The following is a 19,032-nucleotide window of genomic DNA, read 5'->3' on the forward strand; positions in this document are numbered from 1 at the left end:
GATAAAAATCCAAGGCACTGAACATCCCCTGGAGTTCAGATAAATCCATCATCAAGAAATGGAAAGAATATGGCACCTGTGTAAATCTGCCTAGATCAGAGCGTCCTCAAAAACTGAGTGACCGTGCAAAAAGGAAACCAGTGAGAGAGGCCACTAAGATACCTATGACTACTCTGAAGGAGTTAAAAGCTTCAGCAGCTGAGATTGGAGAGACTCTGCATTCAACAACTGTTGCCTGGGTTCTTCACCAGTCAAAGCTTTATGGGAGAGTGGCAAAGATAAAGCCACCGTTGAAGGAAACTCATTAAATCTCAGTGAGAGTTCACCAAAAGGCACATGGGAGACTCCATGGTCAAGTGGAAAAAAGTTCTTTGGTCTGATGAGACCAAAATGTTGCTTTTTGGCCATCAGACAAGACACTATGTTTGGCAGACACCAAACATTGCACATCGCCACAAACCCACCCTACTGTGAAGCATGGTGGTGGCAGGTAGACGGTAAAATGAATGCTGCAAAATATAGGAAAATCCTGACAGACAATCTTATTCAGTCTGCAAGAGAACTGTGGCTTGAAAGAAGATGTATTCCCCAGTATGACGATAACCTGAAGCATACAACGAAAACTACACAGAAATGGTTTAAAGACAACATGGTGAATGTTCTGGACTTCAATCCAGTAGAGTATTTGTGGCTGACAGAGCTTGAGCAGGTTTGCAAAGAAGAATGGAGTGAAACTGTAGTGTCCAGCTGTGAAAACCTGATTGAGCCCTATCCACACAGACTCAGTGCTGTGACTACAGCCAAAGGTGTATCTACTAAATACTGACATGAAACCAAGTGAATATTTATGCAGTCACTTATTCTACAACATACAATTTTTTATTTAATTGGTATTACATTGTAAAAGTCTGCTTTCACTTTGACATTAAAGAGGTTTGCAGTCAAAACAGCCTAATTATATTGACCATGATTGATTTATAAAGTCAATAAAATGTTAAACGTCTAAGAGATGTTTCATAGGCACTATTTATAATTTGATTCAAACTAGCATTTTATCTCAGTATAAAGTTCTGGGTTTTTTTTTTTGACAACCCTCATTCAAATCATTCTCTGACATAAAAACATATTTATGTTCACATGTGAGTTAATCTTTACTCAGCCCTCCAAAACACTGTGTCCACTGGTTGTTCTTTTCCAGGTCTGGTTAATGTTTACCTTTTAAACAACATTCAAATGAGGCACACTGATCCACTCTTAGATAAGACGTCAACAGAGGAGAGAAAAAAACAGGATGTGAAGGCCTGTTTGACTATATTTGGAATAATGAAGATGTAAGCTTTTTTTCAGAGATGCATATAAAGGGAAGCTACTGAAGCCCCTACTCCATTGTGTGTGAGGCATCCAATGCAAGCGTTTATTTGCAGGCTTTCTACATTCATTGTCGGGGGGTGAACTCCTGAGGAGCGAATGACGAAACAAATTTTGCTTTTCTTTACATTCAGAGGACTTGTGAGCAAAGGTAAAAAGGGTAAAAAAAGAAAATGGCCAATTTTATATTACGGAAAGCCCAACCCAAGGACGTGTCTGATATCCTGCGACTAATAAAAGTAAGACAAGCTTTAAAACCTGTAATTTTAAATACAACTAGGCCATACTGGCATGGGAAACTAACTGTATGTTGTTTTGGCTTTCTTGTTTCTTTTTGTGCTTAAGGAACTTGCTAAATTTGAAGAAATGGAGGAGAAGGTGATGTTGACTGAGAAAGGTGATTATGCTTTCACTCTTAACATTTCATAAATAGTGTATATTTACCTTATAGTAAATCAGAAAGTGTTTATAACTTAATCATTCTATTAAAATTGATGTCTGATTTGTAGATTTACTTGAAGATGGCTTTGGAGATCATCCATTCTACCACTGCCTGGTTGCTGAAGTCCCAAAAGAGCAGAGCTCAGAGGGTAAAACTTCCTCTTTCACTTAACTTTAATTCCCTTAAAGCTCCAGGAAGAGACATTTAGTTTGTGTAGATTTTAGCGCCCCCCTGTGGACATAGCCTGACTTTATCAAAATCCCTTTGCTGATCGTGTCCTGTTCATGTGCACTTACTGCTAAAAGACAGAAAATCCCATCTGTATTTCTTTAAAGTGAATGGTGGTCCCCAGCTGATGACCCTGCAGCCAGCCAAACAGGTGTGGGGGAAGGCCAGGGTCAAGGGCCAAGCAGGCATAACATCTATCTGTGAATTCAAACTAACAATCAAAATAATTTTTTTTGACTCAGGCAGCTTTGCATTGTTTATTTAACCACTTTCTTTGACTCCTACCCTGCAGTAGTGGTTTCAGACTCTGCAAATGTGACATTATAGAGATATTTGATCTTTACGCTGATGATCTTCTATTCTTATGTAGCTAATAAAGAGGCATTAAATTAATTCTTTCATAACCAGATTAAAAACTTCTCACAGGAGCTTTAAGCGCCACATTTCTTCAAAACCACTCTTAATTCTAACTTGTACCTTCCTCTAGGTTTCACTGTCATTGCCTTTGCCATGTACTACTTCACATATGACCCTTGGATTGGAAAGCTTCTCTATCTTGAGGACTTCTTCGTCATGCAGGAGTTTCGAGGTGAGTTTGTTGTTTGTACATGATAGCCATAAAGGTTAATGGCTAACTGAATAAAATGTGGGACATTTTTTACATGCCATCTCATAAAGTGTGTTACTTTGCATTTACTCTTTGACCAGGGCTTGGCATTGGTTCACAAATCCTGAAAGTCTTGAGTGAGGTATAGTTGTCATAAGCATTTTCTAAACTTAATTTCAACCATATCGGACAAGTCTTGAGCTTTACATTGTGTGTTTTCCCTCCTCTAGACAGCAGTGAAGACCCGCTGTAGCAGCATGCACTTCATCGTAGCAGAAAACAACACAAAGTCCATCGAGTTTTATAAGCGGAGAGGAGCAGCTGATCTTTCATCTGAGGAGGGCTGGCGCTTGTTTGAGATTGAAAAGGAGGATCTACTGAAAATGACCCGCAAATAAAGTTTACTGTTCTGGTGCTTGTACTGTATGAGAACGCTTAAGTAATGTTTGTATTTTGTGGGTAATTAGAAAGGCTTTGTTCATGCATTAATGATCAACTGCTACCTTTTAAAATCATTGCTTTCTGCTTTTAGTTTATCTTATATTTAACCAGATCTCTGCTGATTGAAGAAAAATGCTTATTTTTACAGTCTATGATGATGCTAACCTATTGCTGTTTTGCATTTCATGTCAATCATTTTGTACCCGTTCCTGTTAAATTCTCAAAAGCTGTGAGAAATCATAAAAAATAAAAATAACGATACATTTCCTTGTGACCTAAATTCTCCATGTGACATTTTATTGGGCCCACATTACCCTAGTTTGAAACACAAGACTCCCAGTCTGTATGAGGAGTGTTTTATATTGATTTTCACTGGAATTATGACTTTAAAAATCTTAAAATAGCTGACAGGGACTGATTAGAAAACTCAGAGAATTGATATTTTATTAAAGCACCAGTCTGCAAGCTTGTTTTTATTCTGGCTTTGATTAAAAACAAAAGAAAACTTGGAAACTACCCCATAGAGGGGAACTGAAAACAGTGCTTTGGAAAGCTGTATCGGCAGGCTTCTAAAAGAATCATACAAATCATAGTCCCTGCAAATGCTATGATATATTATCTGATCATTTTCAATATATATGAGTGTTTAATAGGCATTCTAATTACTTTGAAGTAATTTCAACCAATTCTATGACAGTAATAGATGCAGAATGTAACATTAATTCATCAAATGTGGGTTTCATTTTTTCATTTCATGCCAATAACAATGCTAAATTGAGAGGTTCCTTTGATAAATGTCCAGTGCCTATAAAAAGTGTTAACTCCCTTGGATATGTCCCCGTTTTATTGATTTTATAAATCAATTATGGTCAACATAATTTAGTTTTTTAACAAAAAAAAAAACTATTTAATGTCAAAGTGAACATGTATTTCCATACAGTAATTTCAATAAAATAAAAATATGTAATAGAAAATAAGTGACTGCATAAATATTTACCCCATTTAAAGAGACTGACCTAATTCAACAGAGAGCCAGCCAACTGGTGCTGGTAGTCTCACAATTATTGAAATAGGGATCACCTGAGTGCAGTGAAAGTGTCTCAAGTTATTGTAGTATAAAGACACCTGTGTCTGGAACGTCCAGCCACGGGTAATCAGTATTCCTGATACACCATGAAAACAAAAGAACACTCCAAGCAACTTGGAGAAAAGGTAATCAAAAGGTTTAAGTCAGGGGTGGATACATAAACATTTCCAAGGTCCTGAACATACCCTGGAGTCATCAGGAAATAGAGGGAATATGGCACATGTATAAATCTGCCTGGGTCAGGCCGTCCCCAAAAACTGAGTGACCGTGCAAGAAGGAAACTAGCAAAAGAGAGGCCACCAAGACACTTATGACTACTCTGAGGGGGTTACAAGCTTCAGCAGCTGAGGTGGGAGACCCTCTGCATACAAAAACTTTTGCTTATTAGTCACTTTTTTACATTAAATATTTGGACTTAAATGGCATGACTTTGTAGAAATCTGTGTCCATTTTGACAGTATAGATTTTTTTTTGAAATTACTTATGGTCAAAAATGTTTGGCAGGGCCTCTGTTGAATTAGGTCAGTCACTTGAAAGTGGGCGAATATTTATGCAGTCAATTATTTTACATGACATTTTTTATTTAAGTGATATTACTTTGTAAAAATCTGTTCTCACTTTGACATTAAAGAGATTTTTTCAAATATTTTTTTGTCAAAAAGCCAAATTATTTTGACCATGATTGATTTTTTAAATCATTAAAAGGGTAAAATATCAAATGGGGTGAATACATAGGGTTGCTCCAGAACCCATTTTTTTGGTAGGGATGCATGATATTGGATTTCTGCCGATATTTGATATTTCCAAACTCTGCCCATAAGGGAGGATAAGGGGAGAGCTTTCTGGGCCCAGCCAAATGGGAGGCCCATAAATGTCAGCAAAATCATGGCCGACTGTAAAGTTAACCATATTTAATTTTTGACCTGAATAACAGCACTTTAATCAAAACAACAAAAAAAAATCTTGTTTTAATTTATTTTTGCCACAGTATATTACCTTATTTGAAATGTAATCCCCTATTCTCAAAACAGAATTACCTTGTTTTGGTAATATTATCAATGTGGATGGGCATATTAAACTAAACCATTTGGAAAGTAAAGCAAGGTTTAATAGCTAAGCCATGTAGTGCACAAATGTCAGGGAGCCAGAAAATAAAAAAGAAACGAAGACAACTTTAAGGGGAAAATGTGATGACATAAGGGCAAATTTGGGCAAAAAGTGGCCAAATGGGCTTAAAAAGTGGCAAAAAGAGGTTGCTGATGGCACAAATGGGTTTAAAGAGGTAAAAATATACATAACAAGTAGTGGAAAAGGATAAAAAAGAAGCAAAAATGGCATAAGAAGAGGTAAAAAGATGTTAAGAATGGCAGAAATGAGCAGAGAAGGTGAGAAGGGTAAAAAGCGCCAAAAATGGGTTTAAAGTGGCAAAATGGGGCAAAAAAAAAAAGGCAGAGAGTGGAAAAAAGGGATGTGTATGTTGAAACATGTGGCCCATATTTTGGAAGTAAATATCAGCCATACATAGATATTTTCATATCTGCTGACATAGATATTAGGCTTGAGATAAAGTCTTCCTCTTTTTCTTTTCTTTTTTTTTAATAACAGAATTCTAACTTTTTAAGTTGTTGATACTCACTGGGTATCTGCTAAAAATGCTGTGCATCCCTAATTTTTGGGTCCAGTTGAGAACAACTGCTTTGAAGTGAATGGCAACTATAGTTTATAAATATAAGTTTTTACTCTCTACCTTTTAATTCCTCAAATATTTTTAAGCAACATACTGGAAAAATGCTACACTTCCTTTAGGCCCTTGTTTCTCATCTGGTGGGTTGGGAATCAAAAGTGTGTCGACTCGCTGTTGTGTGCCTGTAAATGAAATTTGGTTAAAAGTATATGATGTGGTTCTATTTTGAATGAAATGCCTCCATCTCTTTGTTCAGTTACATCTTTTGTTCCATCACAAGCACAAAGATACACCATTGTTCATCAAAAGCATTTGGTTATGATTGAAAAATGTGAAAAATTTGGGTCGATTTGTTGTTGAGGAGGTGGTGATGGCTCCTGACACTGGACCAGTCGAGAGCCACTGCTTTATCCATGCGTGTTCTGTAGCCTAGCGAATAACTTGATATTTTCTATATTTGAAAAAAAAAAAACTAAAAGGTTAAATTTCCCTTTGGAAGAAAATGTGGAGAAAATAAACTCAAATCTTAAGAAATTTATATTGTTTTAAGGACACCTTTGAGAGCAGGCCATACAGATGACACTGATGGGCTTTTCTTGTGTTAAGAGGCCAGTTTAGGGCTTTGAAATATCGGAGGTCACGGATAAATAATCTTTTCTTGTCAGCCTCACCACTGCATTAGACTCTGTTGGTGGAAGCGAAGGAGTGCATAGCTCATTACTGGCTATCACTACAACCTGAGGGCATTAACTAATTAAACTGAACACTACAGTGCACGTTTTGACATACCGCGTTTGAACAGCGGTCCTCAGATCATGGCCTGTTTGGTGCCTGCCGGTGTGATTTCCACCACAACCCTTCCGCATTTTCCTGCTGCTCTCGGGCTGTGACGTGTCGTGCTGACGGCGGCCTCGGAGCTGGAGGAGCGGGGGGCTGTAGCATGACAAGATCTGGCTCCAGACGTCCTGCTTTGCTTTCAGCAGAGCTCCAGAAACAACCCCTAACCCCTCCTTCTCTGCTCCTCTCCGGCCCGCCCAAATAACACAAAATTCCCGACTGAATCCAGCCCGAGACTGGGGGAACCAGGCGGCCTGGGAAGCCGAGGAGCGGACAGAGGCCATCCCTGCAGCATTAATCTGGTACGCGGGCCATTTTTGCTGGTGGGGCGCCCGTTTGCAGAGCTATGCCTGCTTTTAAGGGTATTGGTTTGTCTTTGTTTTTGCATGCATTTGGTATTTAATATATTTCTTTATTCTCGCTGAGAGGCCGCAGAGGGTTGGGCCTTTTCTTTTCAGGCCCCGGCCCTTTATGGAGGCCGTAATTGGTATGTCAGGCCTCTCTGGTTAGCTAGTCAGCCTGATAAAGGAAGCGGGGTTTTGTGTTCGCTAGTGGCCGTTGGCGATCGTAGCGTTACTTTGTTGGTGATTTGAAGATAATTTGAGATTTATATGGAAAACACTGACGCACTTTGTGTTTTTGTATCGCCAATTAGATGTTCAGCCACTGTTACATTAGCATTCGTCCAGACACGAAGCTAACAAAATGGCGGATGCTGCCGTTATGAAAACGGTTGTTGAAATTTTTTAGTGTTTAGCCTCCTCTAGCTAGTTAGCTTCGCTAGGGTGGACCTTACGTAATATTGCTATTTCAAGTATTATATTTACCTAACTGTATATGCATTGGTACATGCATCTACTGGGTGTAATAACCCTGACTGTCGGACTTTACGTGTGTAATCAGTGCTAACGGTGCTCCAGTGGTCAGTTGAAGACATTGCCGCTAATCGCCTCATCGGGTTTACTCTGGATTTATCCTGCATGAATGAGAGGCTACGCTGCTCTGGTATCCCGGCAATGTTTAGTTTATGCTGAGGGCATCTTTCGGCATACATATGTGCTGTGTTATGCGCCACATCTCAACATACCGTTGTCATCATTTTCCACCTGGAGGTGGGGGATGGTACATACAGTGGAAATTAAATGGCACCCCGGCAATATTGTCCACGCCAGTGTTTACATCTCTGCAGCTCCCTGTCTGTGTGATTGCATGACTGAAAGGGGCTCTTTTCGTATATTGTCTCAAATTCGTCACGATATGTGAATTTCCAATACATCTGTATAAATATTAGTAGATGGAGTAGCGATGCAGTGAAGGCAATAATGCCATCGGTCATTTCACTTGCTGTCCTGTGCCGCAGACACAAGCTGCTACTGCAAAAATCTATCTTTCTAGTAGTGTTGGCATTGATTGTCGTGTTTTTTTACCCCAGCAATAAAGAAAAATCACCAGTAATGTCTCTATAGTGCAGATTCTATTTCAGATGCTGTGTAATTGTGGATAAAATGTAAATAAATATGCAGCCCCCCAAAAGACAAAATTGTTTAGGGTATTTAAACATTGAACTTATGGATTTTAGAGTAACATCACTGTCATTTGTATAATATAAGACAAGCATTTTACGATGCATGTATTTGCCATTTTTACTGTCATTTAGTTGTCTTACTTGTGCTGCTGATGTTTAAATAAGTATAGCAAAGAATCCATTAACAGTTATTCTTCTCATGCCAGACCACACAGATGGAGACGTGCTTCAAATCCAGCTGTGCAAATTGCACAAACATTGAACGGCAGTCTTCTCAGCTGTATTAGCTGCTGGGCGATACTCATTCTAGTTGTGCAACACAAGGGCACTAGTCTCTCTGCCATGTGAATCACATAATTTCAAATTAGCAACACATGCACCATATTTTTTGCTCTAACAAGGGAGGGATGAAAAGCTTATTATAGCTTTCCCTCAGCACTCCTGCACAAATCACCTGATTTGTGTTTCAGATATAATTTTTTAAAAATCATGTTAGGCTATATTAAGGGTATCATCTTTTTTGTTTTCCAAAACCTTTACAATTTTGTATCTTTGAGTTACCAAGAACCTACACAGTTTTGTGTGTCCTTGTATATTACATTGCTAATAGATTCTCAGGTTGTGCACATAAGGCAAGAAACAATACAACTTTTCAAGACAGCTGTCATAGTGTTTTAGTCCACATTTATGCTATCATGGAAAAAGAGAGCACTGACTTTGTTGGCCTTCAGTGCATTTGAACGGACAAGGCAAACAGCATATAGGAAATATGTGGAAACGCTGTTCAAGGATATGGCTACTTTTTTTTAAGTCAGTTTGATTAGTACAACCTTATTAAGTTGTATTTTTTTGTCAAAGCATGTTTTATGTTTTGCTTTCCAGATGTTTTGCTCACTAAAAATAAAAACTCTACTGTTTGCTTTCAGCTCTCCATTAACAAATGCAGTGCGAGGACAATGGATGAGGATGTCACCAGGCTTGCCATACATTCAGAAGAGCCTAAAATAATACTGCACGGATCGGGTGATTAGCTAAATTTTTATTCATGTATTTTTTAGATAGGAAAGCAAATAAGCTCCAATTTAATTCACAGAATGTATTACTACTACTGATTGCTGTCTTGTTAACTGAGTTATCTCTCTTCTTCCAGATGAGGGTGGTGCTGGTGGGCAGGAGTTTGTTGTGGAGCTTCAAGAGACTGTGTTGGTATCAGAAGGCGAGGGGGAAGGCATGGCAGTTCACAGGTTTGCCCCAGATGAGCTAGTCATCCAGGATGCTGTGGAGGATGTGGTTTCAGAGTACGTGCACTGTGATGAGGATGAAGATGTCGCTGTGGAAACATGCGTGATGGCCCTAGAGGGTGAGGAGGAAGGTGTTGCCATGGGAGACATCCCTGAAGATGGGCTGGACCCAGAGCAGCAGGACGATGACCAAGATGGCTGTGGAGATTACTTGATGATATCCTGTAAGTTAACTGGTCTTCAGTGAGCTACTGTTTATCATGACTTTTTTTTTTTTTCTTCCCCCCAGTTATATATGTGCATACATCCAAGAAGCTTTTGGGATGAGGATGATCTTTTCCCATCTTCAGAAGTGGTTTGAAGAGGCATACTCTGGGCTTTGCAACTTGTGTTAAAATATGATCAAAATAACTAAGTCCAGAGTAATGCCTCATTTGAAGAAAGGTGTTTTTTGATACTATTTTAATGTGAGCCAGAAAGCATTAAAATTAAGTAGTTATACTGCATAAAATTATCAGCCTACTAACCTTAATCTCTCCCAGATGCAAAAAACAGTTTGCTACAGACTTTAATGATTCTCACGACATTGTGGCTTTGTTATTCTTTCATCAGAATGAAATGCACATAGTAAATGTATTAGGGCTGCAACAAACGATGCCTTTAAAAATGTATTCTCAACCCCTCTTAAAAACAGAACACAGCTGATAAAATAATGTGAAGTATAAATATCTATATTCATAAAAACTAAAAGGGAACTTCATTTTTAAGAATTCTACATTAGAAAATTTGTCAGGCCACAGAATAAACACAAATAAAAGATCAAATGAAAAAAGAATGAAAAAAATATATGTATATATACATATATTTTTTTTTTCTTGCCTTTGCCTCCCTCCTTACTTACATACATAAACACTTTAAGATCATACTGATGGTTGTAGTTCAGTGATATGTTTGAATGAAGGACTCTAGTTATAGTTGGATAATGCTTTTATTGCTTCCTTTGGCAAATATTTTAACCCAGAAGAGTGACAGATTTAACCAATCATGCAGCTTTTTATATATCTTTATGAAAGTTAGTCTCAGCCAGTCCCTGACCAAATTATCGTTGGTTCATTAATGCTGTTTTTCAGGCCGGCCCTCATTCATAGACAGACACACAAACTTAATCTCCTCTCTGTCATACAAAAACACAAACGCACACAACAACTGCTTCTCTCGCGCTGTTACTGCAGCTCATACTTATCCTTCTTCTCCTGCTAATATTTTAGCAAACACTGAAGACGCAAAGCGTGGTGAATATCATGGGTTATATGAACGTCTGAAAGTCTGCTTTTTTTTTTTTTTAGTCCAGCTACATTTAGATCCCCAGCATTTCATCTCCATTATAGGAAACGGTCGTTGATAAATATTTCTCCTCATATTTTGCACTGATCATCAGATTATCAGAGAAGTACTTAACTGCGTGAAGCTAAAGTTTATGAACTGTTTGGGTGATGTAAATAGCTCTGCGCCACACTAAGTGATGCCACAATAGCATGAGACAGATTAATAAACTTGTATTTAACACCTTTAACTATCGATTCATTGTTGCAGCTTTAAAATGCATTCATCATCACTTTACATGATTTGCAATATGTGTTAATGTTAATCCAGTATTATTCTTATCAATTAGTTCTTATATAAATTCTTGCCTCTTTGATGACGTACACATAATTGGATGTGATCACAATGTGATTATTCTGGTGTTACCTAATCACAAAAGTGAAATAGGTGAAAGTCATGTTTTATCCAAATATGACACTTAAGAAATCACGAACATGGCCCTTTAAAAGTGTTCATGAATATTTGTAGTCTTTTTTACACTGATGTTGGAAATTAAGTGTTTAATGCTGCTAACCCAGGAGCCAAGAACTGAATTTAAATGTGTCAAATCTGAAAAATGACAATTTTTCTTGATTATGCAAAGGGTAATATGAGTATTCTAATTACAATTGTATCATAAGGTTTTTCTTGATTTTGTGAGTTTCACACTTTTTGTTCAAGATAATGACTGTTGCAACTTTTGTCATAGTCTCACATCGGGCCTCTATTCATTCTTTGTTAATTGCAAAATTACTCTGTCACCAGTTAATGGGGACAGACACGGAGATTTTTAGTACCTGTTCTTAAACTGACATGTTTTCTGTTCAATAGTGGACGAGGCAGGGAAAATGGTGTCCGAAGATGGGACAGAGGTGACAGTGGAAGGAGCTGTTGAGGACCAGGAGGTGGAGAAAGATGAGGATGGGCAGGAGGTGATAAAAGTGTACATCTTCAAGGCTGATTCAGGGGAGGATGACATGGGTGAGTAGGGATCATTATCACTGCCTTCTCTGAATGCTTTTGTGCTTTCCATGTCAGTAAAAGTCTTAAATGTAACTTGATGAATGATGATGATAGCCTGAGTGGTGACTGAATGATTGAAGGCACAAGTCATCACATTTGGCATGACATGAAGTATATAAAGAGTTTTCTTATTTTGCAGGAGAGTCGGTTGACATCAGTGATGGAGACACAGAGAGCATGGCGTTAACAGAGTCAGGTCAAACACTGAGAGAGAAGATGGTTTACATGTCTGTTGGAGATTCTCATCACAACCAAGGAAACCATGGTGAGGCATTTTTTTCTAACCAAAGGGGAAAACTGACACCAGGTTTTTCTTTTTGTACATGTAGATGTCGTCTTTGTAAGGGTGCAAAGTGACTGATGTGGTTTATTTTGAGGTGGTGGTAGAAGGTGTGAAGCTAGTAACTCACAACTTTCATATGCTAGCATCTCTAAGCAAGGACTAGATGCCTGTGGCTATGGCTGCTGTTTGTGGTCAACACCCTGTCTGATGGTGTCTTAATTTAAACTGAAACTGTGAACCAGCCACAAGTTGGCGTGTCTTGGAATAAGCTTTTTACAAATGTTGGTTTTGTTTTTCCCTTTTATTTCCCTTTACAGGTATGGAAGACAGTGAGAGTTGTGAGAACAGAAACGGAGCAGCCAGCGCTCTGCTACACATCGATGAATCTGACAGGGTCGATGAAATCAATCGACAGCGCAACAAGAAAAGACGGTCAGAGCCACGCCAGGTACAGACAGGTAAGATTAACACAAGTTCACAGATATGGAAATGGTCTTCGTAAGCTACTTTCTCTTTCATTTATTACGCAATGAAGGAAAGGTTTGGATCACAAGTGCTGCTGTGCAGCTGTAAAGAGCTGAACTTTAACCAGGGACTTTAGGAAACGTAAACATTTTGTAACTCACCAGTATGTTTGGCTTCACTAATATTTTGTCATCTAACTTAACATGCTTCGTATGAAAGGGAAAAGAAGTCTGGCCTTGAATTGATGTTTTTAAAATCCTTATACTTGTCTCCATGGAAGACTTTTGATAAAACTATGAAATTAAATATCTGTTTACTTTTCATAAAACTATTACTACACGGGGAAAAACTTCTATATTTGTTATAGAAGTGACAAAGATTTGTATCCTAGGTTGTTATGAAACGCTTAATGTTATGGTTGCCTAACTTATATTGTTGAATGTAGACCTAATTATTAATCGTAACTATTTCAAAACAAAAAAAAAAAAGGCAAAAAACTGGAGACAGAAGCACTCTTCACAGAGGATTAGTATTACCTGGGGCCACTGATAATTCATGAATTACCCCCTGATGGTGGTGTTTGGTGCTGTGCATTTACACCGGATAAGAGAAGTCTGAAATATACTCGACTTGACCAACATTTCTGAATAAAAACATGACGATGCAGCATGTCTGCAGCAATGAAAACACATTAAATCTTTATTTCTAAATGTCATAGGACAATCTGTAGGGGACTTCTTCCTGCGTCCATTCTATTTACCAGAATTTCCAAAAGACAGCATGTCCTCAAGTTTATTTTCCTCTATAGACATTTAAAAAAAAAAAAAATTCTGTAGCAAGCTGTCCTTAACCAATGAACTTGTGGCAATTTCCTCCAACTCTTTCAAAACACATCCAAGGTAGAGATGTTCAAATTCCAATTTTTTCCTTCCCGAATGAGTACTGATCCAATACCTGTGTGAACTTTCAGGACTGACTGCGCAGACTAGTAAGTTATATTAGGCCTATATTTGACTCTGAACATGGCTCAGAAAATAGAATCATTATGTACAGCATCTCTTTGACCCAAAAGTTTTTTTTGTGTGTGTGGATTATTGAGTTTAACTGCTAAATATTAAAGTGGGGGTATTATACTTTTCAAATTTTTAAAACATAAATATAAAGTCACAATGTTAGGTGTCCATACTCCACTTATGCAAATTTTCAAACCGCAAGATAAACGTATGCGGCAGTAATCTTGGAATTTTCTTGTAAACTGATGAAAACGGTTCGTTGAAAATCTCACCAAGATTCTACTGAGACGAGATTTCGATGGACCAAACTGATGAGGTCATCACAGTAGGATCTCCTGACTGGTTTGGGGTTTGTCCGTGCTGCTGGCAAAGCAGAACAGACCGCCCCCCCCAAGGCCTTTTAGCCATTTAGCATTTAGCAACACAGTAATTAAACACTTACCAAACAGATACGTCCTGCTCTATCCTTCGCTGCTGCTGGTTTTCTTCCCCCCTCTCTCCAAACTATCAGGGTCAGACTCCGGGTCTAACACGTATGGGCGTATATCAAAATTCACCATATTTTACTCAGTCAGACCGGTTCATTCAAAGTTTTCAACTACTAGCATAATAACATTGGCCACATTGGAAGGGCGGGCACAAAACATTGAGTCCTGCCGCCGGCCAGCCTCTGGAAAATCGGCCAATCGGAGGAAAGCAGGTCAGGGGAGCTGGGGGAGTTAAAGAGACAGCAGCGAAAACGAAGCGTTTCAGATGGAGGTTAAAATAAGGGTTTTTCAGGACACCAGTGTGAGAAACATGAGGAGTTTCTTGAGTTGTAATCCATGTAAAGCTACTACGTGGCTATCAGAGAGATGGTGTAAAGCCTTGTAAAAAGGCAAAATATCCCCACTTTAAAATAACAATAATACAGGGGGGCTGGATCTCAGGCTCTCTATATCTTTCTCTCTCCTTTATACTCTATCTGGGCAGCATGATGTGATTATGGAACAGCCATTGGCTGACAGACCCTCACAAAGGGTAAACAATATGAAGGTTAGCATTCAAGTTAGCAGTAATAAATGGTCATAATTGGATTAAAATTTATTTAAAAAATGTTCTTTTTAATGTAAGAAAAAATGAACTGCCGGAAAAGTACTATTAATAACCTATATGTATCAAAACTTTAACAATGTCCTATGCAGCCTCTTTTGTTATTTTTTGTAATCCACAAAAGGAGCAGAAAAAGCAACACAGACTGTAAAAAAACACAATTACCAACCTTAATTGTTAATGCCAGTTCGCACAGGATTAGTATTACCTGTGAACCTTTGTGTCTGCTGAAATATGGTCAGTAATTTGCCCTGGAATATTTACTCTGCAAATTACTGACATGGTTGATTCGTACAGGATTTAAAACAGCCGCGATAACCTCAAATTACCAGAGGTCCATAGGTAATACTTCTCCTATGTTAATAGGGCTAAAGGTGAAATAAACTTTAATCAAACAACATTATCATCATATATTAATTTTCTTCTTCCTCTTGTAATTTTCTCTTCAGCCATCATCATCGGACCATATGGTCAGCCACTCACAGTTTATCCCTGCATGCTTTGTGGTAAGAAGTTCAAGTCACGAGGTTTTCTGAAACGTCATACAAAGAATCATCACCAGGACGTTCTGACTAGGAAAAAGTACCAGTGTACAGACTGTGACTTCACCACCAACAAGAAGGCCAGCCTGCACAACCACATGGAGGTGCATGCTCTTAGCAGCAAGGCCCCTTTCGAGTGTGAAATGTGTGGCAAGGAGTTCCACCAGCAGGCGGCGCTTTTCTCTCATAGACTACAGCATCACCACAGAGAGCCCAAGAGCCAGCCACCTCCACCACCTACCAAGATGCATAAATGCAAATTCTGTGACTATGAAACGGCCGAGCAAGGACTTCTTAATCGACACTTGTTGGCTGTTCACAGTAAAAGCTTCCCCCACATTTGTGTCGAGTGTGGAAAAGGCTTCCGGCACCCTTCAGAGTTGAAGAAACACATGCGCACACACACAGGTGAGAAGCCTTACTCCTGCCTGTACTGCGACTACAAGTCAGCCGATTCCTCCAACCTCAAGACGCACATCAAGACGAAGCATAGCAAAGAGATGCCATATAAATGTGAGCGCTGCTTCCAGACCTTTGCAGAGGAGGAGGAGCTAATGCAGCATGGACTGACACACGAGGAGAATAAAACCCACCATTGTGCCCACTGTGATCACAAAAGCTCCAACTCCAGTGACCTGAAACGCCATATCATATCTGTTCACACAAAGGACTATCCACACAAATGTGCCATCTGTGGTAAAGGCTTCCACCGGCCATCTGAACTGAAGAAGCACTCAGTCTCCCACCGCACCAAGAAACTCCACCAGTGCCGGCACTGCAACTTTAAGATTGCAGATCCTTTTGTTCTCAGTCGTCATATCTTGTCTGTCCACACGAAAGAGCAGCAGGCTTCTCCTGAAAAGAATGAGCCTAAGAGGACAGAGACGCACACTCCTGTTGTGTCACCTAAAAAGTCTGCACCGAGCGGGTCCAGCAGCTCAGGCAGAGTCAGTGCAGCCAGCTTAGCCAGCAGCGTGACAGTGGTTATTGGTAAAGGACAAAAAGAGAGGAGAATCTACCAGTGCCAGTACTGTGACTACAGCACCGGGGATGCTTCAGGTTTCAAGCGACATGTGATTTCTATTCACACAAAAGACTATCCGCACCGCTGCGAGATCTGTTCAAAAGGCTTCCGACGACCGTCAGAGAAGAACCAGCATATCATGCGTCACCACAAAGACGTGGTGCAGGCAGAGTGACTCTGACCGAGCCAAATACTGTGCCACAACAACGAACAATGTTAAAGCAACCATCACACCCCAATCACTGCACCCTCAGCGAGTAACCATCACTGAAAATGACGTGATGAGTGTACATGCTGCACTTAGTCCGTTATGTTGTTTTGCTCTTTTACGATCCTCAGCCTAATGTTTGTTCAGAAATGTAAACACATGTACATAACATTAACGCTCTGTCAGAGTTAGCAACAAAACCCTTCCGTAGACTTGCACTTTGAACTGCATGTCCCTTGCTGGTGACAGTGTGCATGGCAGATTGTTCAGGTGTCTCTTTGTAGATAAACATCTTTAATTTTGCAGGCAGCAATCAGTTGTCAATCAAGATGGTCCTAATTATTTGTCTCAAAACTAAAATGTAATTTGCAAAACGTTTGCGTCATGTTTTGAAATGTAAACACAGCAGTATGGATTAGCATCATGTCCACAGTAGCACTTACCATCCTGGTAAAGTACATGAAGAATGCAGTACTCAGTCGTGTGTATGAGAGAGTGTGAGAGATTGTGTGAATGAAGAGTGAGTGACAAACAAGCATCCGTTGCGCTTCCTGGTGCTTAGACCCCACCTCTCTGTATCATAGTGCTTTTGATGCGTCAACAGAAACACATGGCTGGCTGTGTACAGCACTGAGAGAAAACAATCATTTTTAGCCTCGTACACAGGGGTCAAAGAAATTACCACTAAATACACAGTGAAGTAGTGGATATGTCATGGTAGTATATACGAGTTCATATATGCACCTTTGTCACCATCATTTCCTGATTGCTTGATCATTGAACACCTGTCTGATCTATCAGTTTCCTGTCAGTAATTGTACTGTACTTGTTGAGAACTGGCGCCTGAAGCAGTAGAGATGAAGCCTTGACTGAAAGTATTTAAACCTATTAATGCTACCTTACTAGTAAACTTCATTCATTTGAAAAGCAGATTTGTGAAATTGTTTTTAACATCGACTATGAACAAAGTTAATTTCTTATGAATAAAAATGGTATAATTGCAGTTACCAGTATGATATTAGGCTGGGTTTTAAAGAAAAGTTCACATCTGATGTGTCTGTGCTAAATAGAAATCATTCAGTTATTCTGGTGCTGCTGTTCACAAACAATGGACTGAACTCTTTGTCCCTTCCTCACAGATGTACTTTGACCAGTAGAAAGGGAAAATGTATATCTTTTTAGACGCAACTTCAGAAGACAGGTGCTGGTGGTGTACTTGTACTAAGGCTTTTTACATTTTTTTGTCATCACCTGTGATCATTTCTGTTTTTATATTTATTTCATTTACAAGTTGTTGTATAGTTAAGTGTAACTAGACTTCTATGGGACGTAAATTATTGTTTTGTATACAAATCTGTACAAAGCGTGTAGATGTAAACACTTGATAAAAGGAAATCTGAACTGTGTTGTTATGGATGTACTTCAGCGTATTTGTTAAAAAAGGTAATAAAAGCAAAGTATTTTAGCCAGTTGTCTTTTTTCTGGAAATGGAGTCCTCCACTAAAATCATTTCCTGTCTATTTGCTTGTATGTGTCCTCATAGTGCAGAAAGATAATGAACAAAGTTTGATACCAAAAGGCAGAATATTTATCTCCAGAATGTGAAAAACTTATCAGAAATCCCTTAAAATTTTAAAGGTGCCCTGTGCATTTTTGTCAACAAAGGCAACATAGTAGCATTACTTTAAAAAGTATTGTTTTAGTTTAATCTGTTTCTTTTCTAGTAAAAAGTTTTTTCCTTCCAAGGTTAAACCCAAGCGGCAGCAACTTGTGTTAAAAATAGGAATGCTTGATATTGGATTTTTGTAGAAATGCGATATACCGATATTTAAATGTAGTGCAGACCTAAAACTTTAGTCCTTAAAACGCAAAGTTGGAATGATGATGAACAGGAAAAGACCTCAGCTGGCGTAAGCTCCACAAACTGATTTGTTTATATGGTCACCATTTCCAGCTGATAAAGGAACATTTTTATCAACAAAATCTAAGTTGTAAATTTCAGGTGATTTCATATCTGCTGATGCGATAGTTTACTTTTAAAGCTAATGGCTAATAATACAATATGCTGATACTATCGTGCATCCCTAGTTGAAAAGCTAATGTTAAAGTGCAACAAACCTACTATTCTTCAAGTATCCACTTCGGGCTTGTTTCACAGATCAAGGAATACCCTTTGGGTTCCATATTAAAACGACAACAATTACAGCAGAAATAGACATATTTACAGTTCATTGTTGGGACAGATTGGGTATTTAAATCTTTTTTCTTTTGCTGGGATGCACTTGAGAGGGGGTGTTAGATATATCAGTTCCTCTGTTTTTATTTTGCAGTTGCATAAGTAAAGGCATGGCTAAGTTCACTGACAGGTGAGTAGATTGTATCTGTTTGCGGTAAGGTATGCCTCAACTCCACCTCTTTGCTTGTGCCTAGACTGACAGAGTCAGCCAGTATAGCAGCTGCCAACACTGGGCTTCAAAGCACTTGTCCAGAAAACAATGAATGACCTCAATAGCAATGTTTACATGGACAAAGACAATGGGAATAAAAGCCTGATCAAAAT

At 38.9% G+C, this 19,032-nt stretch overlaps 2 protein-coding genes across 3 annotated transcripts; both read left to right on the forward strand.

Moving 5' to 3' along the window:
• The first annotated feature begins 1,369 nt into the window (after positions 1-1,369).
• Positions 1,370-3,360, forward strand: LOC121518811 (diamine acetyltransferase 1-like). The gene is made up of 6 exons (XM_041801436.1): positions 1,370-1,607; positions 1,714-1,765; positions 1,878-1,958; positions 2,526-2,627; positions 2,747-2,787; positions 2,876-3,360. Exons 1-6 carry the CDS (start codon positions 1,542-1,544, stop codon positions 3,041-3,043), a joined length of 510 nt encoding a protein of 169 aa, XP_041657370.1. The 5' UTR covers positions 1,370-1,541; the 3' UTR covers positions 3,044-3,360.
• Positions 3,361-6,634: 3,274 nt separating this feature from the next.
• LOC121518855 (zinc finger Y-chromosomal protein 1) lies at positions 6,635-17,937 on the forward strand. 2 transcript variants are annotated; one of them, XM_041801518.1, is made up of 7 exons: positions 6,635-7,056; positions 9,146-9,242; positions 9,370-9,684; positions 11,654-11,803; positions 11,985-12,110; positions 12,446-12,586; positions 15,148-17,937. In XM_041801518.1, the coding sequence occupies exons 2-7, from the start codon at positions 9,176-9,178 to the stop codon at positions 16,437-16,439; spliced, it is 2,091 nt and encodes a 696-aa protein (XP_041657452.1). In that variant the 5' UTR covers positions 6,635-7,056; positions 9,146-9,175; the 3' UTR covers positions 16,440-17,937. The 2 variants fall into 2 exon arrangements, with proteins under 2 accessions (XP_041657452.1, XP_041657451.1); XM_041801517.1 differs by having other exon boundaries at positions 6,636-6,996.
• The last annotated feature ends 1,095 nt before the right edge of the window (positions 17,938-19,032 follow it).

The sequence above is a fragment of the Cheilinus undulatus genome, linkage group 12 (assembly GCF_018320785.1).
Source record: "Cheilinus undulatus linkage group 12, ASM1832078v1, whole genome shotgun sequence".
NCBI lineage: Eukaryota > Metazoa > Chordata > Actinopteri > Labriformes > Labridae > Cheilinus > Cheilinus undulatus.